The 17,520-nt window shown below is 39.5% G+C and overlaps 1 protein-coding gene across 4 annotated transcripts in view; it reads right to left on the bottom strand.

Annotated features, from left to right (window-relative positions):
* Nucleotides 1–17,520, bottom strand: part of LOC104610621 (ascorbate transporter, chloroplastic-like) — a 33,372-nt gene that overhangs the window by 6,461 nt on the left and 9,391 nt on the right. For 3 of the 4 annotated variants that reach the window (XM_010277327.3, XM_088890802.1, XM_088890803.1), the window contains 2 exons: nt 17,240–17,377; nt 16,801–16,902 (listed from right to left, as the gene is read on the bottom strand). In XM_010277327.3, coding sequence (XP_010275629.1) covers nt 16,801–16,902; nt 17,240–17,377 — 240 coding nt within the window. Of the gene's footprint in view, nt 1–16,783; nt 16,903–17,239; nt 17,378–17,520 lie in introns of all 4 variants that reach the window. The other variant, XR_016077916.1, reaches the window with a different exon arrangement.

The raw sequence follows: 17,520 nt of genomic DNA, 5'->3' as shown, positions 1-17,520 counted from the left end.
TTTCTTGTTACTAGTGCTTCTTACATGTTTTATTTGATAATGGGCCTTTTCCTTTACAGGCGTGTTAATCTTTTTTATTTCTTTTAAGTGTGTTGATGAGCTGGCCGCCCACTTAAGGCAGACTTGTAATTAATTCTAATTAAGTGAGATTAATAAAAGGATTAGAGAGAAAGCAGAGAAGACATCGAACTCTCTACTCCTCCCTTCTTCTTTCCTTTTCTGCTGTATTCTTCTTCTCTTTTTCCTTTTTCCTTGCTAATCAAATATTATTTTCAGATTTTAGTGGACTGAATCACATCTTAATATATAATATGTAACATATAATATATAATATATTATATATTTATATATTAATATATAATATATTATATATTAATATATAATATATATTCTGTTATAATATATAATATAGTATATATATTATTAAAATTCGGTTTTAACTGAAACCGAACCGAAAGTTCCACTTTTCGTTATTTCGGTTTTTCTATAATTCGGTTCAGTTTTATTTTTATTTAATTCAGTTTATTCAGTTCAGTTTTTAACCGAATAAACCAAATGCTCGCCCCTAATCCCAGCTTGTTACATATATAATCCACTTTTCCCCGACTCAAACATTTTGTAAACAAATCAGCCCACTGACTTCCTGTGTTCACATGTAATGTATTTATCACCCCATTGAGCACTTTTTCTCTTATAAAGTAACAATAAACTTCTATGTGTTTTGTTCTCTCATGGAAGACTGGATTAGGTGCAATGTGAACTACAGCTTGGTCATCACAATACAACTTCATAGGATTGTTGAATGTACACCCATCTCCTGGAGGAGATTCTTCAACCACACTAGCTCACAAGTTGTGTGTGCCATGGCTCTATATTCAACTTCAACACTGCTTCTCTCTATAATTGTTTGTTTTTTGCTCTTCCATGTTACAAGATTTCCTCCAAGGAAACTATAGTCCTTGTAGTAGACCTTCTATCAAACATTGAGTCTGTCCAATCTACATTTGTATAACCCTCTATTTCAAGACTTCCTCCGGATTTGTATAATAATCCACAACCTGGAGCTCCTTTCAAAAACTGTACAATTCTCAGAATTGCATTCCAATGGGGAACTCAAGGCTTCTGCATAAGCTGGTTGACTACAGTCACTGCAAAGGAAATGTCAAGTCGAGGGGTAATAGTCAAATAATTTAACTTACCCACTAACCTCCTATACCTTCTAGGATCATCAAACTCTTTACTTGCATCAATTCTTACTTTAATGTTGGGCTTCATGGGTGTTTCAGCTGGTTTGTCACCCAACAATCATGTCTCCCCTAACAAATCAAGTACATACTTCCTCTAACACAAATTGATGTCATGCTTCGACCTTGCAACTTCTATTCCCAAAAAGTATTTCAATTTGCCAAGATCTTTTGTTTGAAAGTGATCATGTAAAAAAGCCTTTAATTTGTCAATCCCCAACTTGTCACTGCATGTTATGACAATGTCATCTACAAGAACCACCAACAAAATCATCCCAGCTTCAAAATCATAGTTGAACACCGAATGGTGAACCTTACATTGCTTCATATCGAAATCTTTAACCACTTCACTGAACCTACCAAACCAAGCATGCAAAGATTGTTTTAGTCCGTAAATTGCCTTCTTAAGCCTATAAACCTTACCATCCTCCCCATGAGCAACAAACCCTGGTGGTTTCTCCATATAAACTTCTTCAATAAAGTCACCATGTAGGAAGTCATTCTATGTTGAGTTGAAACAAGGGCCAGTCATACATAGCTGCTAAGGATATCAACACATGAATTGAGCCAATTTTGGCAACAAGAGAGAATGTCTCTATATAATCCACTCCATACAATTGTGAATACCCCTTGGCAACCAACCTAGCCTTCTAGCATTCTATCCTTCCAACTGGTAAGTATTTGATGGTATACACCCACTCACAACCTACAGCATGCTTGCTAGGAGGAAGAGTGGTGAGCTCCCACGTGTGATTATGAGCAAGTGCAGAGAGTTCTTACATTGTGTGGTGCCACTCTAGGGAGGTAATAACTTCCTGGACATTCTTAGGGATAGAAACAGAAGACAAAAGAGAAACAAACGGACGATGGGAATCAAAAATATGAGAAACAGAAACATAGTTAGAAATATGATGAAAAGTACAACTACGTTTATCTTTGCGTAAAGAAATAAGGAGATCAAGGTCATAATGAGAAGGCAACACAAGGTTAGGAACAACTGTTAGATATGTTGACAAAGAAGAATTTGGAGGAGCTGGTACCTGTCGTATGTATACACTTGCCTAATCGGTGGTCACTCAATAGAAACCTACAATGGGGGAGGTGAAGACTTGGGAACAACAAGAATAAGAGGAATGGGGTCATCAAGAAGAATTGGAAGTAGGAGTACATGAAATGAAGAAGAAACATCATTACTTGTGAAGAATGGAACAAACTCAAGGACAAAGAAGGTGAAATCAGGACACACAAAGGAATGTTGAGAACTAAGATTATAACACTTGTAGCCCTTCTGTGTCCGAGAGTAGCCAAGAGAGATACACTTTGTAGAATGTGCATTAACTTGTCCATCCCAAGACGATTATGAACAAAGCATACGCACCCAAAAACACTGAGAATAAGAGGAAAGGGAGACAGCATAGGAAACAAAACTACTAAGGGAGATTGACCTTCAAGGATAGACATTAGCATCCGGTTAATAAGAAAATAAGTTGTGAGAACAACATAACTCCAAAAACATTTAGGAACACTCATATGATGCAAAAGAGACTGAGCAGTCTCAAGTAGGTGGTGGTTCTTGCATTCGTCCATCCCATTTTATTGCGGGGTATAAGTGCAAGAGGTTTCATGAATGATCCCGTGTTGTTCTGAGTATTCTTGAAATGGCGTATAGAAATATTCTTTCTCATTATCAGAACAAAGAATCTTTATGTGAACATCAAATTGAGTGCGAACTTCAGCATGAAATTTTTGAAAAATGGAGAACAATTCACTCTTTTCTTTCATAAGATAAAGCCATATCATCCTTGAATAATCATCAATAAAAATTCAGAAGACTTATAACCATTGTACGACACAACTTTGTTTGGACCCCAAATATTAGAATGACTAAAGCAAAAGGACTCAGACTGTGCGAGGACTGAAGTAAACCTGATGGTGTTTTCAATACTAACACGACTTACATTCCAATGAAGAAAGACAACGCAATAACGAAATAAGTAACTTAAGTGTCTTGAGAAATGGATGAGTAAGCCTGCAATCATAGTTGTCAACGCGTCGCCTAGGCAACGCTGCCTAGGTGACTAGGCACCCTTGGTTGGGCGCTTCGCCCAAACGCCTTGACTTTTAGCAACTAGGCGCCCGCCTAGGCGACAAAAATGACAAGGTGGGCGCCTTTTATAATATCATTTATATTGTTGTATCTTATTAATATACGTGTTAATACATTTTATTATATGTATATATATATATATATCAATTATACTTTGTTTTAATGTTTTAGTATTGAAATTTAAAAGATCAAAGGGTTTTGAGAAGAGAAAAAGAAAGAAAGAAAGAAAGAAAGAAAAGAAAGAGGAAAGAAAGAATAGAATAATAAAGTTATTTTTTTCTATTCTCTCTCTCGAATTAAATAAAGCAGAAACTCCATCCTTGTTTTTTTTTCTATTTTACTTTCCATCTTGAATATTTATCATATAAAGTTAATAACCTTCTTTAGCTACTAATTAATATGAATTTGCTCTATTAAATACTTATTATAGTAGTATTATTTTTGAAAATAATGAAATTAATATATGCAAAACAGTAAAAGATTTTTATTTATTAGATGTGATGATTTGCCACATTTTTAGAGGAAATTTAATGTTCATAATAATGAGAATTGCTGTTTTTCAATTAACATACATGCTGAATGGTATAAAACTAGGAAACTAGCCAAAGTCAGTTTTTTATATTATAAAATTTTTATCGCCTAGGCAACTAAGCGACTAGGCGCCCTAGTGTCACCCAGAATCGCCTAGACACCTTGAAAACTATGCCTGCAATGCCACTTAAGAGGTGTAAGAGAAGAATGGAGAGCTACTATTGAACCACCACCATCAAGATAATAAAATCCACCAACTTCATGCCCTCCATCAATCTTCATCCATGTCTTGAGATCCTAAAAAACACGAGCTAGGGAAGAAAGTTATAGAACAATTGAGAGGTTTGGTCAATTTGCTAACAGGCATAAGGTTAAAAGGAAATTAGGGCACATATAGAACTGAAGGTAAAGGAAATGATGCAATATCAACATTACCAACACCACAAATGGAAGAGGTAGAACCATTAGCTAATGTAATTATTTGTGATGTAAAGGATGGAGAAAGGGATGAAAACAAACCTTCAATCCCAGTCATATGATCGGAAGCTCTAGAATCGATAATCCAGGGCAAAGGTTTGGAAGCCAAACAAGCCATACCTGAGTGGGCAAGAGTGGCAGTATTCTGCTAGGAGGTAGCTAAAGAAACCTTTCATACTCATCATGTGGAATACTCATCATCTTCTTCCCATAGGCACTAGTAGATGTAGAGGGTGCTTGGTCGGTCTACTAAGCATCAACTGCTTCACCACCACTTCCTATCATTGCATGATTGGCCAATGTAGATTATAGCAAAAGTTAACAGTATGTCCTTCCATGCCACATTATGTACACTTCCTAGGCCCATTATCACGACCTCCACTACGTCTACCACCATGGTTCAACATAAGTCCACCACGACCTCCTTGAACTCCACAACCTCCTCTATTTTCACAGCCTCCCCCTCTCGTCATTGCAAAGGCTGATCTATTTAAAATGGTGGAACTCTCTGAAGACCCAATAGTAATCCTACAGAGTCAAGCAAACACCTCTTCAAAAGAGGGAAGGACAGAGCCTCCTAGAATCCGAGCTCTGAGTGGTTCATACTCAACCTTCAAGCCCACTAAAAACCTGGTCACATCAAATTGCTCCCTTTGTTGTTGTTGAATTTTAACATCCGCTATCAAAGGATGATATATATTGAACTCATTCCGAAGGTTCCTCATACTAGCATAATACTCCTTAAGTGTTTGATTCCCTATGTAGATTAAAATATTCTTGATAGGGCTGATATACTCTTGTTATGTTATCTTGTCCAGAATAAAGCTTCTTGTCATGGTCCTATATCTCCTTAGTTGTATCAAAGAAACATAAAATTCACACTAATTTTGGGTTCTATACTATTCCACAACCACATCATAATCGGTGCATCTTCTAGTTCCCAATCACTATATCCTTGGGAATCAGCGAAGGGTTTTTCTTCTTTCATATGTTTCACCTTCTTCTTGGCCCTAAGAAAAACCTCCACCAACTTGGCCCATGGCACATAATTCTCACCATTCAACTTGATAGATGCCATTTGTAAATTCAGAAAATCAAGGGGGATCATAACGCTAGATTTTTTATCACTATTCTCTCCAATGGTTGCCATGGGTATTAAAAACAAGGAAAACTTCACTCCACAGTACCACACTACACCACTACCAATCAACTACAGCGGAAACATGTGATGTAACAAATTTCAGCACTATTCTCACACCTATCACCCACTTCTAGCAACAAGAAACACACAGAAACTCACTTCTTATGCATACCTGCTAATAGGCAGTCCACAATAGGCTCTGAGATCCACAATTGTACCCTTTCATATCACTGAAACACCCCACACAAACTGTTGCACATGAACTGGTCACTGACAGTCCCTCTTTGATACATCGATTAGAGGGTTTCTCTAAAACTCCACTGAAACAACACCTACTGGGGAAACTAGAGGCATGAATACCTCCCTAGAGAGAAAACGACCACTCCTTTGTGGCCTCTCTTCGATCCTCCAAGTAATCACCAAGAAATCTCATTATAGGTGTGCTGGAAGGCACTAAAAGAGAGAAAAACTGGGCAGGAAATCAGAGCTCTGATACCATGTTCTCAGTTCGATTAGATCTGATTTCTGTCCTGGAATAAAATAAGAAGAAGAAGAAGAAGAGAAAGAGAAGAGAAGAAGGGATGGATCGAATGGTCTTTGAGAGAGAAAGATCATACTCTCTCAGCCAACCAGAATTATATATAGGTTTGTAACATTCAGTACAAAGACCTTTCTGCCCCTCTTTATGTATGGGACACCAGAGTACTTAACTTTAGATATAATAGACAAAACACCTTTAAATAAAACACTATGAAATGACTTAAGTACCACTGGACTGTCGATTCTAACATTTGTCACCATTCAGTATCAGTTAATGGAGTGGTTAGAGATTTCTTGTCAGCTACTAGAGGATCCTCTTTCTCCATTTCTTTACCTTGATAGCTATTCGGTAGACTTATTTCGAGAGCTGATAGGTTTGACTTAATTAGAGGTTGGAGGGTTGGTAAAGAGGGTACTGTTGTAAAACACTGGCAGTTTGCTGATGATACAATTATATTTTGTGAGACTAGGAATCGCTGGAAAGTGCAGGGGGCATGAAGAACAATACAGCCCATAGCAATATAGCAACACTATTCGCGGGTTACTGTAGCAAATTGCAGCCAAGGGGGTCATTTTTTATTTCTGTTTTCAATGAGTGTCTTTTTATTATTTGGGTAGCTTAAAGCTGGTGCAGGGGCAAGAAGAACAATACAAGTCCTGCCTACTGACTATTTAAGGGACATGTACCACCTACTTCCATGAGTTGGAACAAGGGATAGTAGTGTGGAGGACTATTCTAATGAGTTCAATTAACGTGTTGGTGCATGTCAGCCTCCAAGAAACTAATCATCAACTTACTGCCTGTTATTTATCAAGCTTGAATCTCTCGATTCAAGATGAGATTGGGGTGGTGTGGCTCACAAATCTGGAGGATGCCAAACAGCATGCCCTTTGGGTTGAAGCTAGAGTCAGAAGGTTAGGACCAAGGAGAGTTTCGGCTGTATGCACAGCTGTATATTCAAACCAAAGGTCTTATGGGGCTGCTAGGAACACAAGGACTGAGCTTAATGCTTCTCATTATGATAGAGGTGCTGCTGGTGGCATTCGGACAGGGTTCAAGGGTTTTGGAGGATGGATAGAACTGAGAAAGGAAAAGAAGTTGCCGAACCAGCAACTAGTCGCACAGGTGCTGGACCTTCCAAGGATGTTAGCATGCCCTCAATACGTTGTTTTACAGGTGGGAAAGGGGGAGACATCTCTTATGCATGTCCACAACAAAGAGTTAATCTTGTTGAAAGAAACAATGAAGAACTTGTGGAGCCTATGTATGATAACCGTGAAGATGAAGAGGAAGAAGTGGATGTATTTCCTTCCCAAAATGAGAATTTGGTGGTGAGAAGGGTGCTAACATCCCCTAAGAGTGAAGAAGAGGATTGGTGTCGTCGAAGCATATTCCGTACACATGTCACTTGTGGCGGAAAGGTGTGCAATCTGATTTTGGATGGAGGGAGCAGTGAAAGTATCATTTCCAAGGATGTTGTAGAAAAGCTAAAGCTACCTATGGAGAAACATCCACAACCTTACAAGGTTTCTTGGTTTCAGAAAGGTATGGAGTTTCCCATTACTTTACGTTGCCTTGTAAGATTTACTTTTGGTGATAAATATGATGATGAAGCATGGTGTGATGTGGCTCTTATGGATGTTGGCCAAATACTTTTTGGAAGACCTTGGTTATATGATCACAAAATGATGCATCTTACAGATGCCAATACTTACACCTACCGAAAGGATGGGAAGAAAATCACTTTGCATCCTATGAAGGAGGAAGATACAATTCCTTCTAAGGACAACAAGGTTGCAGGTTACCTTTTATCTCATAAATTTGAGGAAGAATGCAACAAGTCAGGTGTGATGTATATGCTGGTTGGTAGGAGTTTAATGGCTAACCAGTTGGAAGAGTTGGTAAAAATCCCTAAGGAAGTGCAACCATTACTATAACAATTTGATGAACTTGTTAATGGGGAATTACCAAGAGGTCTGTCTCCATTATGCAATGTGCAACATGCTAAAAATTTGGTACTGGATGCAACCGTGCCAAATCTTCCTGCCTACCATTTGCCACCTACTCATAGGGCTGAAGTGAAGAGACAAGTGGAAGACCTGGTTGCAAAGGGGTTGGTTCGCAAAAGAAAAATCCAATTTGCAGGCCCAACATTGCTTACACCAAAGAAAGACAGTTCATGGAGGATGTGTTTGGACAACCACATAATCAATAAAATCACTGTGAAATACCAATTTCCCATTCCCAGATTACATGATATGTTGGATCAGATGTTGGGGTCAAGGATTTTCTACAAGTTGGACTTAAAATCTAGCTACCACCAAATCTGTATGAGTGGAGATGAATAGAAGACAGCATTCAAAACACCAAATGGTCATTATGAATAGTTGGTGTCTTGGTGATGTCATTCAAGCTGTCCAATGCTCCTACCACATTTATGTGTGCCATGACAAAGGTACTACAACCCTTTTTGAATTCATTTGTTGTAGTTTATCTCAATGGCATTCTGATTTACAGTCACAATAAGAAAGAGCACTTAGATCACTTACATCAAGTCTTGGAGACTCTTCACAAAGAAAGGCTCTTTATTAATCTTAAGAAATGCTCATTCTTATGTGACAAAGTAGTAGCGGTGGGGTATATTGTTTCAGCTGAGGGGCTACAATTGGATCCTGAAAAGGTGAAGGCTATTATTGAATGGCCTACACCACAATCTCTTTGGAGATAAGCCTGTCAATGATACCTGAAAATCCGAGGCCTGATCCAATTATCTAGGATTTGGATGATGTGTTTATGTAATTGGATTGTGTTGAGGGTGAATCCGCGCTGAATCCCTGCTGGCAGTGACAGCTCAGAGATCGCTAGGTGAGATCAGCAGGTCGTATCTGCAAGATGGAACACATCAGAGAGCCCGGGTGGATAACCTGGGCAAGGGAACTCCGACAATCAAGTTAGTACCGAGTTTCCGAAATGAATGAGAGCTAGTGGGCAGAGAGTGAGAGCAGAGCAAGTGCGTAAAAGAGTGAGCATAATGTTTGAGGGTGAAGGGCCACCCTTATATAGACTTCGAAGCTCAGTTAAGGCATGTTCAGCACGTTCGGATGATAGGCCTTATCCGTCCATTGCTTACGGAGTATGCCCGCACACCGTCGCGATGGCCCTTAATTGGTTCCTCGAGAAGTGGAAGGAACCAAGTTTACCATTGCCATGTGGGCATTGTGTCCATGCACATTTCGGGGGCACTGAGTGGTGTGAACGAATAAGGAGAGACATGCCACGTAGGTCGGAGCCATCCTGAGGTCGGTGTGACAACTCAAGTCGTGTGTTGCCCAGGTCAAAGAGGTAGGCTGGTGATCGAAGCAGACAATGGGCATGCATCGTAAAGGCCCTTTAAGCCAATCAGCCGATCTTCTCTTAAGCAAGGTCAGAGTTACTTTGGGCGGCGTAAATCTGTCAAGGTGCGTTCATCCGAGGTCGTGCCACATGTGATGCCAAGGTGTCGTAAGACAGTTTTGGTCACCACATGGCAGCTCATAATTAGAGGGTCATTTTACCCCTCATTAGATCAGATTCAGATTTTGTAATCTACATCCGATTAATAATCGGAGCGGGATCCGGATTTGACTCCATCCGATCCAACTAAAATCCGAATTTGATTATATTATAATATTTATTGATATTAAATTTTTAATATATAAATTTTATATAATTATATTTAAAATTATAAAAATATATATTTTTATATATTAATATATATGAATTTATATATAATAAATTCAATATGCATATTTACATTAATTTATTATATATAAAAGTTGAAAAGTAATTAACTTTTTAATTTTTGTATTTTAAAAAAATTAAAGCAAAGTCGGATTAAATCCGAATCCAATCCAAGTCCGTTAGGATTCTAATTCAAACCCGAGGTCTTTAAATCCGATCGGATTTCGGATCAGATTCGGATCCAATGGAGAAAGTTGCTACCAATCTCTTGCTCTTTCATTGTAGGTGTTTGGGAGAAGCTTTTTGGTTGCAGATGGTCGTGCCATTTGCATATTAGTAATCTATGACCCTACAACCTTCAAGCAGCCAAAGAGAAGAGATGAAGTCTTGTAGAGATGTGCTAGGACTGCGTTGGTGTGGATAGTTTGGGAGGAAAGAAATGCTAGAATTTTCAATGATAAGGAGAGGGATGAGGCTATTGTTTGGGATTGTATAATTAACAAGGATATAAACTAGACTAAATCCCTGGACCTCTTCTCACACTTCTTTGATGATATATGGAAGAATTGGGAATTGGCCGCAAAAAGTTCTGCTGCAAAAGAGAAGCTTGTGGCGGAGTGGAGACCCCCTAAAGAAGGTGTTATCAAGCTAAATTTTGAGGGTAGTAGTCTAGGCAACCCAGGGCCTTGCCAGCCTTCCAGTATTGGGGGAGTTTTCAGAAATCCCGAGGGTCAAATTGTTGCATTATTCTCTGGTCCTATTGGAGTGAGGGATTCTGTAAATATATAAGTCCAAGCAGTATGAGGAGCAGAGATTGCTAAAGTGTTGAACTATGGACATTTGCTAATTGAAGGTGACTCTAAAATGGTAATTGGGTGGCTGAAAGGACCGGAAACAGTGGCTGATCAGAAAATGGGTTTGCAGATTTTCTAGCTAAGCAAGGGGTGCATAAGAATCAATTATATTAGGCTCAATTGCAATCTTATTTTGTTTTGTTTTTGAGGCTGCATCTCATGCTTCTTTGTGGGAAGCCTTCACTGTGTCTGCAAGTCTTTTTTTGATCTTTAATAATCTTCTATTACTTATCAAAAAAAGACTTAAATTGAAACTGGGGTGATCTTTAAGACTTATTTAATACACATTGTGACTTTTTCCTTGATCACAATTCTCAGATTCTTTCAGTTGAACTTTTCATCCCTTTTTTTCTTTTCCTGGTTGGAAGTTGTTATTTGTGGTTTTTACAGAAACTGGTTGTGTCCTACTAATTACCAGATCATTGTTCTTTTCTAGCAATATATGTTTCTTAAGAGCTTTCTCTAAAAGATTTGGTTAGTGGTCCTACATAATTGGTTGGCAGAATATGTGTAAATGATTATTCAAACAAACTGGAGAGTTGGTTAGTGCAAATGGTTGCCAATGCATAGCAGATGAATACTAATTGTAAAGAGACTGGGCCAAATGGGCCCTAATAGCCTTTCGTGTGATATCCTTTATTTTATCTTTTATTTTATGTTGATGGGCCTCACTTACTGGGCCTGTTATTTGTTCTTATTTTATTTTCTTTATGTAACTCCCAAGTTGGCCGCCCACTTAAGGGTATACTTGTCATCATCAATTTTTTAGAGATTAATAAAATAGGGTTAGAGGAGAAGGGTGATTAATTCGACTTCTTCTTCTCTTACCTCTTCTCTTCGCCATCTTCCTCTCTTATACAGTTATTCAGATCTGTTCTATTCTGCTAATCACTAAGTTTAATCTTGATATTAGAAGACTGATTTACATCTTGGTATCAGAGCAGGTTCAGTTCCTCTTTCTTCTTTTTTCTTTGTTCCTGTACACTCTAAAATCAAGAGAGTGTATGGAGAGATAGGTTCTCTATAGTATAGAGAATCACTTGCCTAGTTGGTAGAAGGGTTTGGAGAGTTTAGTTCTGGCCAGATTTTGCCAAGAAGTGATGCTATTTTGTTGCTGCCCAAAACCCTAGCCGACTAGAGATTTTCGAGGTTACCAGGAAAGGTGAAGCTTGGGTGTGGCGCTCTGTGCTTGGAAGGTGTCTTGTGACTGCTAAAGGAGGGCGGTTCAGGTTTGGAAGAGTTTGGGTTAGTCTGGTGGGTGCGGAAGTGTCTTCTCTCTTCCTCTCATCTGCTGGATGGAGCAAAACCCTAGTTTTTCAAGCACCCAAGTTCTGGTTTGACTTCAAGTAAGTTTACATAGTCAAAATTTTTTGTTCTTTGATTTCCGTTTGATTAATGGAGGCATACGGAAGTGAGTTCAAGCAGGTGCCAGTTTCTGGACCTACTTCAGTAGATTCCGTTTTGACTGGTGTGACCACAATTAAGCTAGATGGGACGAACTATCTTGCTTGGGCACAATCTATAAAAATCTATATTTGTAATAGAGGAAAACTCGGGTATCTCACAGGCAGCAAGGTGAAACTCGAAGAGACAGACCCTGAATTTGAAAGATGGATGCAAGAGAACTATACTGTTATAGGATGGTTAGTCAACTCTATGCAACCCCATATAAGCCAGCACTATCTCTGGATGTCTTCGGCTAAGGAGATATGGGACAGTGTAACTGAGACCTATTCACAGAAACTGAATGTAGCCAGAGCATACAAATTGAAAAGTGATGTGAAGAACCTAAGACAGGGGGAGAAGAGTGTGGCAATCTACTACTCTATACTAAAATCCTTATGGCAGGAAATTGATGTTATGGAGACAATGGTGTGGGAGAGTAAAAAGGATGCTGAAATGTATAGAAAGCTAGTGGAGAGAAATAGGGTGTTTGAGTTTCTCACTGGACTCAACCCTGAGTTTGATATTATTAGACAGAACATTTTGGCCAGGGATGAGGTTACTCTTTCACAGGCATATGCTATGATAAGTAGTGAGGAGAGTAGGCGGCAGGTGCAGTTGCAGAGTCCATCTACAGAACATTTTGCACATGCGGGAATGAAACCGAAGGGCCCTACTGAGAAAAAAGAGCAGATGTGTGAATATTGCAAGAAACCACGGCATACAAAGGACACCTGCTGGAAGCTTCATCCTGAACTTCTTCCTAATAGGTTTAAGAACAATAATAACCCTAAGAAGGGCAGTCAGGTGGGAAAATCCAAGACTGCTAATGTTTCTACAATGCCTAAAGGGGGAAGTAAGGAAAGCGAAGAAAAATCAACTATTGAGCAGTTGGCTGCAATGAAGCTGGATTTTGAGAAGTATGGGAGGCTCCTAAATCACCTGGAAGCTACAATTTCTTCAACTCACCCTTCCAACAGTACATCATCTTCATCGGCTTTGGCTCACTCAAGTACTCATGCTTCTGCGAATCATGCTTCAGCTTTAGGTAATCATAAAATCCCTTGGATTCTGGTGCATCAGACCATATGACCAGCCTATCTAACCTGTTTTGCTCATATCACCTCCTCTCTGGGAAAGAGAAAATATCCCTTGCCGATGGGTCCCTTGCCCCCATCTCTGGTAAAGGTGATATAAAGACCTCTGACACCCTGTTCTTATCTTTTGTTCTTCATGTCCCTAAGCTTAACACAAACCTCTTATCTATTAGTAGCTTAACAAAGTCAATGAATTGCAACATAACTTTCTTTCCCACTCATTGTGTTTTTCAGGACCTGCAGTCTCGGAGGATGATTAGGAGTGGCCATGAGGCGAACGGAATATACTTGCTAGACACACCAGATCAAGCTTTGGGACCACCTCATGGAGTTGCCTTAGAGACAATCGTGTCAGAGTCTGTTAACAAAATTTTATTATGTCATTTGCGGTTTGGTCACTTGCTTTTCTGCTTTGAGTCATCTGTTCCCAGATATGTTTAAAGGAGTGCCTTTATCAAGTCTTCATTGTGAATCATGTGAGCTGGCAAAGCATTGTAGACATTCCTATTCAATTAGCAATAAAAGATCATTTTCTCCTTTCCATATTGTTCACTCTGATGTGTGGGGGCCATATCACATGCCAACCATGGGGGGTTACATGTACTTTATCCTTTTTATTGATGATTATTCACGTTACACTTGGATTTATCTCATGAAATTCAGGGATGAAGTACCAGCTATTGTGAAAAATTTTCATGAACTCATCCTCACCCAATTTAATACCCGTATCAAAATATTCCGCTCTGACAATGCTAAGGAGTATTTTGAGAGAACCCTCTCCACCTATCTTGAAACTTTTGGGGTTATTCATCAAAGTTCTTGTTCCTACACTCCACGACAAAACGGGGTGGCGGAAAGAAAGAACAGGCATGTGGTCGAGGTTGCCAGATCCCTCTTATTTGCATCCCATGTTCCTATGAAGTTTTGGGGAGATGTTGTTCTTACTGCTACCTTTCTGATCAACCGTATGCCCTCCTGGTCCTTGGCTTTAAAACCCCTTTTAGTCTTCTCTTCCCGGATGAGGATCTCTTTTCTCTTCCTCTCCGTGTGTTTGGGTGTACTTGCTATGTGCATATTCATAGTCACCAAAGGCACAAGTTTGAACCTAAGGCTCATAAGTGTGTGTTTCTGGGATATGCTTCCACACAGAAGGGTTATTGCTGTTTTGATCCAGTTCGTGGCACCCGCTTTGTATCTCGGGATGTCACCTTTGCAGAGTTAACTCCCTTCTTTAGTATCCCTCCTGAGGGGGAGAAATCTGATGAGTACTTTGCTATGTCTCCAGTTGTTCCTCTTCCCATCCCTTGTGAGTCCGATTATGGGGTGTCCACCTCTTCCACTGGACCTACCCCTGATGTCCCTGCTCCCCCTCCTGCTTCTGCTCCTGCTCTCCAAAGGTGGTACCAAAGGCAGAGATTCAGACATGTGCAGGATGTTTCCACTCCTTCAGAAGAGCATCTTGCCACTCCCATCATTCCTGAGGAAACAAGTCAGCCCTCTACTAACCCATCTCAGACTGTTCCAGACCTTGACCTTCCTATTGCTCTTCGCAAGGGCAAGCGGAAGTGTACAGCCCATTGTATCTCCAAACACTTATCTTACAGCCTTCTCTCCCCTTCCTACTACTCTTTTCTTGCCTCTATTTCTTCCCATGTGATACCCAGGTCTGTACCGGAAGCTTTATCTCAAGCTGAATGGAGGGAAGCTATGATGACCGAACTTGATGCATTGCATAAGAATCATACCTGGGATATTGTGGAATTGCTAGAAGGAAAGGAACCAGTGGGTTGTAAATGGGTGTTTACTATTAAATATCACTCTGATGGCTCTGTTGAGAGGTTTAAGGCTCGGTGGTTGCTAAGGGTTACACCCAAATGTATGGCATTGACTATCTTGAGACATTTGCTCCTGTAGCTAAGATGACTTCAGTCAGGGTTTTACTTTCTCTAGCAGCTACTTTTGACTGGCCCCTACACCAGTTCAATGTTAAAAATGCCTTCTTGAATGGAGAACTGCATGAAGAGGTCTACATGTCTCTACCTCTAGGAGTGTATGGGAAAGAAATGAAAGGTAAGGTGTGTAAACTACACAAATCTATTTATGGTCTCAAACAATCTCCTCGGGCTTGGTTTGAGCGATTTCGGGCTGCTCTTGTCTCTTTTGGCTACATTCAAACACAATCTGATCATACACTGTTCTTGAAGAGAAATGACTCTCTGGTGACCTTGATTGTTTATGTTGATGATATTGTGGTCACGGGTAATGACATTGAAGAGGCCAGTAAACTAAAAGCACTTCTCAACTCTGAATTTGAAATCAAAGATTTGGGAGATCTTTAGCATTTCCTGGGCATTGAAGTTGCTCGCTCTAAGGATGGTATATTCATATCTCAGCGCAAATATGTCCTTGATCTTCTTGCTGAAACTGGTAAACTTGGAGTTAAACCCATCTCCACTCCCATTGATCCTAATCATAAGCTTTCTGCCACAGACGGTGAACTTTTGTCTGATAAGGGAGTGTTTCAGAGACTACTTGGGAAGCAGTTATACCTTTGCATGACTCGGCCAGATATTTCCTATGCAGTCAGTGTTATCAGTCAGTTTATGCATTCTCCCAAAGATACTCATCTAGCTGCTATAGAAAGGGTTATGTGCTACTTGAAAGGTACTCCAGGGAAAGGTATTCTATTTGCTAAGCATGGTCACATGAAGCTAGAAGCCTTTACTGGTGCAGATTGGGTAGGATGTATTGATGATAGAAGGTCTACCTCTGGTTATTGTGCTCTGGTTGCTAGGAATATTGTGTCTTGGAGGAGTAAGAAACAATCAGTAGTTGCTAGATCCTCAGCCGAAGCAGAATACATGGCAATGGCTCATGGTGTGTCAGAATTACTATGGCTATGATCCCTTCTAGAGGAATTGGGGGTGGACTACGAGAAACCAATGATGCTCTATTGTGACAACCAAGCTGCTATCAACATTGCACAAAATCCTGTTCAACATGACAGAACTAAGCACATTGAGGTTGATAGGCATTTCATAAGGGAAAGAGTCTCTTCAGGAGAAGTTTGTTTACCATTTATCACATCAAAAGAGCAACTGGCTGATATCTTGACCAAGGGATCCCAGGGGGAAATTGACACACTATATAAGCAAGCTGGGCATGATTGACATCTATGCTCAGTTTGAGGGGGAGTGTAAAGAGACTGGGCCGAATGGGCCCTAACAGCCTTTCGTGTGATATCCTTTATTTTATCTTTTATTTTATGTTGATGGGCCTCACTTACTGGGCCTGTTATTTGTTCTTATTTTATTTTCTTTATGTAACTGCCAAGCTGGCTGCCCACATAAGGGTATACTTGTCATCATCAATTTTTTAGAGATTAATAAAATAGGGTTAGAGGAGAAGGGTGATTAATTTGACTTCTTCTCTTACCTCTTCTCTTCACCATCTTCCTCTCTCTTATACAGTTATTCAGATCTGTTCTATTCTGCTAATCACTAAGTTTAATCTTGATATTAGAAGACTGATTTACATCTCTAATCAAGGGCAAATCATGGTACCTTGTTATAGCAAATTATTTACAAATAATTTCAGGAAGATTTAATAAAAGCAAGCATCAAATTACTTTGAAAATGATCAAACCTGACTGCATGCCATGCATAGCACAGCCAGAGCTGGAGAACGGACATGGCTCAGCTGTGTGAGAAAGAAGGCTGGGCCTAGAAACCCAATTGTTTGCATGATCTGCAGAATCAGAAGGTTTTAGAGGAGAGTTAAGTTCTAGGAAGGGATATAGTACAGATTAAATAAGTAAAGGGAATATACTTAATTGTACAGCATAAAAATATTCTTTATGCCAATTAACCCATACAACTCATAAATAAATAAGTAAAGGGAATATACTTAATTGTACTGATTCTAGGTAGCCACTAATTCCTTTTCCCTTCACAATGTTGCAATAATGAATTGAGATGTAGAAAGTCAAGCAATGGGAGATCCAATTTCCCACCACAGAAAATGATATATAACTCCCTTATGCTTTTCCATGCTCCAAAATACTGGGTTCACTAGTAGCACTTACCTTACGAACTGAAGTTATTGAAAGACCTCTGCTCACAAGGGTGTCTGCAATCCATCCTCCTATATTTGCAAACACTGCCATTGTTAACCATGGCAAGACACAGAACAGTCCAGACTCAGTAAGGTTAAATTTCAAGACCTGGAAAAAGAAACAATCAAGAATAAGATATATTCAGCCCAATGGCCATGTTAATTGACATGAACTGCTTTTTTTTATATAATTGACACAAACTGCTTTTGGTTCTCTCCATATCAACCATGAGGTCGTGTTCAATTACTTTC

This window comes from Nelumbo nucifera, chromosome 6 (assembly GCF_055504915.1).
Source record: "Nelumbo nucifera cultivar China Antique chromosome 6, China Antique-T2T, whole genome shotgun sequence".
Lineage (NCBI taxonomy): Eukaryota > Viridiplantae > Streptophyta > Magnoliopsida > Proteales > Nelumbonaceae > Nelumbo > Nelumbo nucifera.
The sequence above is the reverse complement of the archived record's forward strand: the minus strand, read 5'-3'. Positions and strand labels throughout refer to the sequence as shown.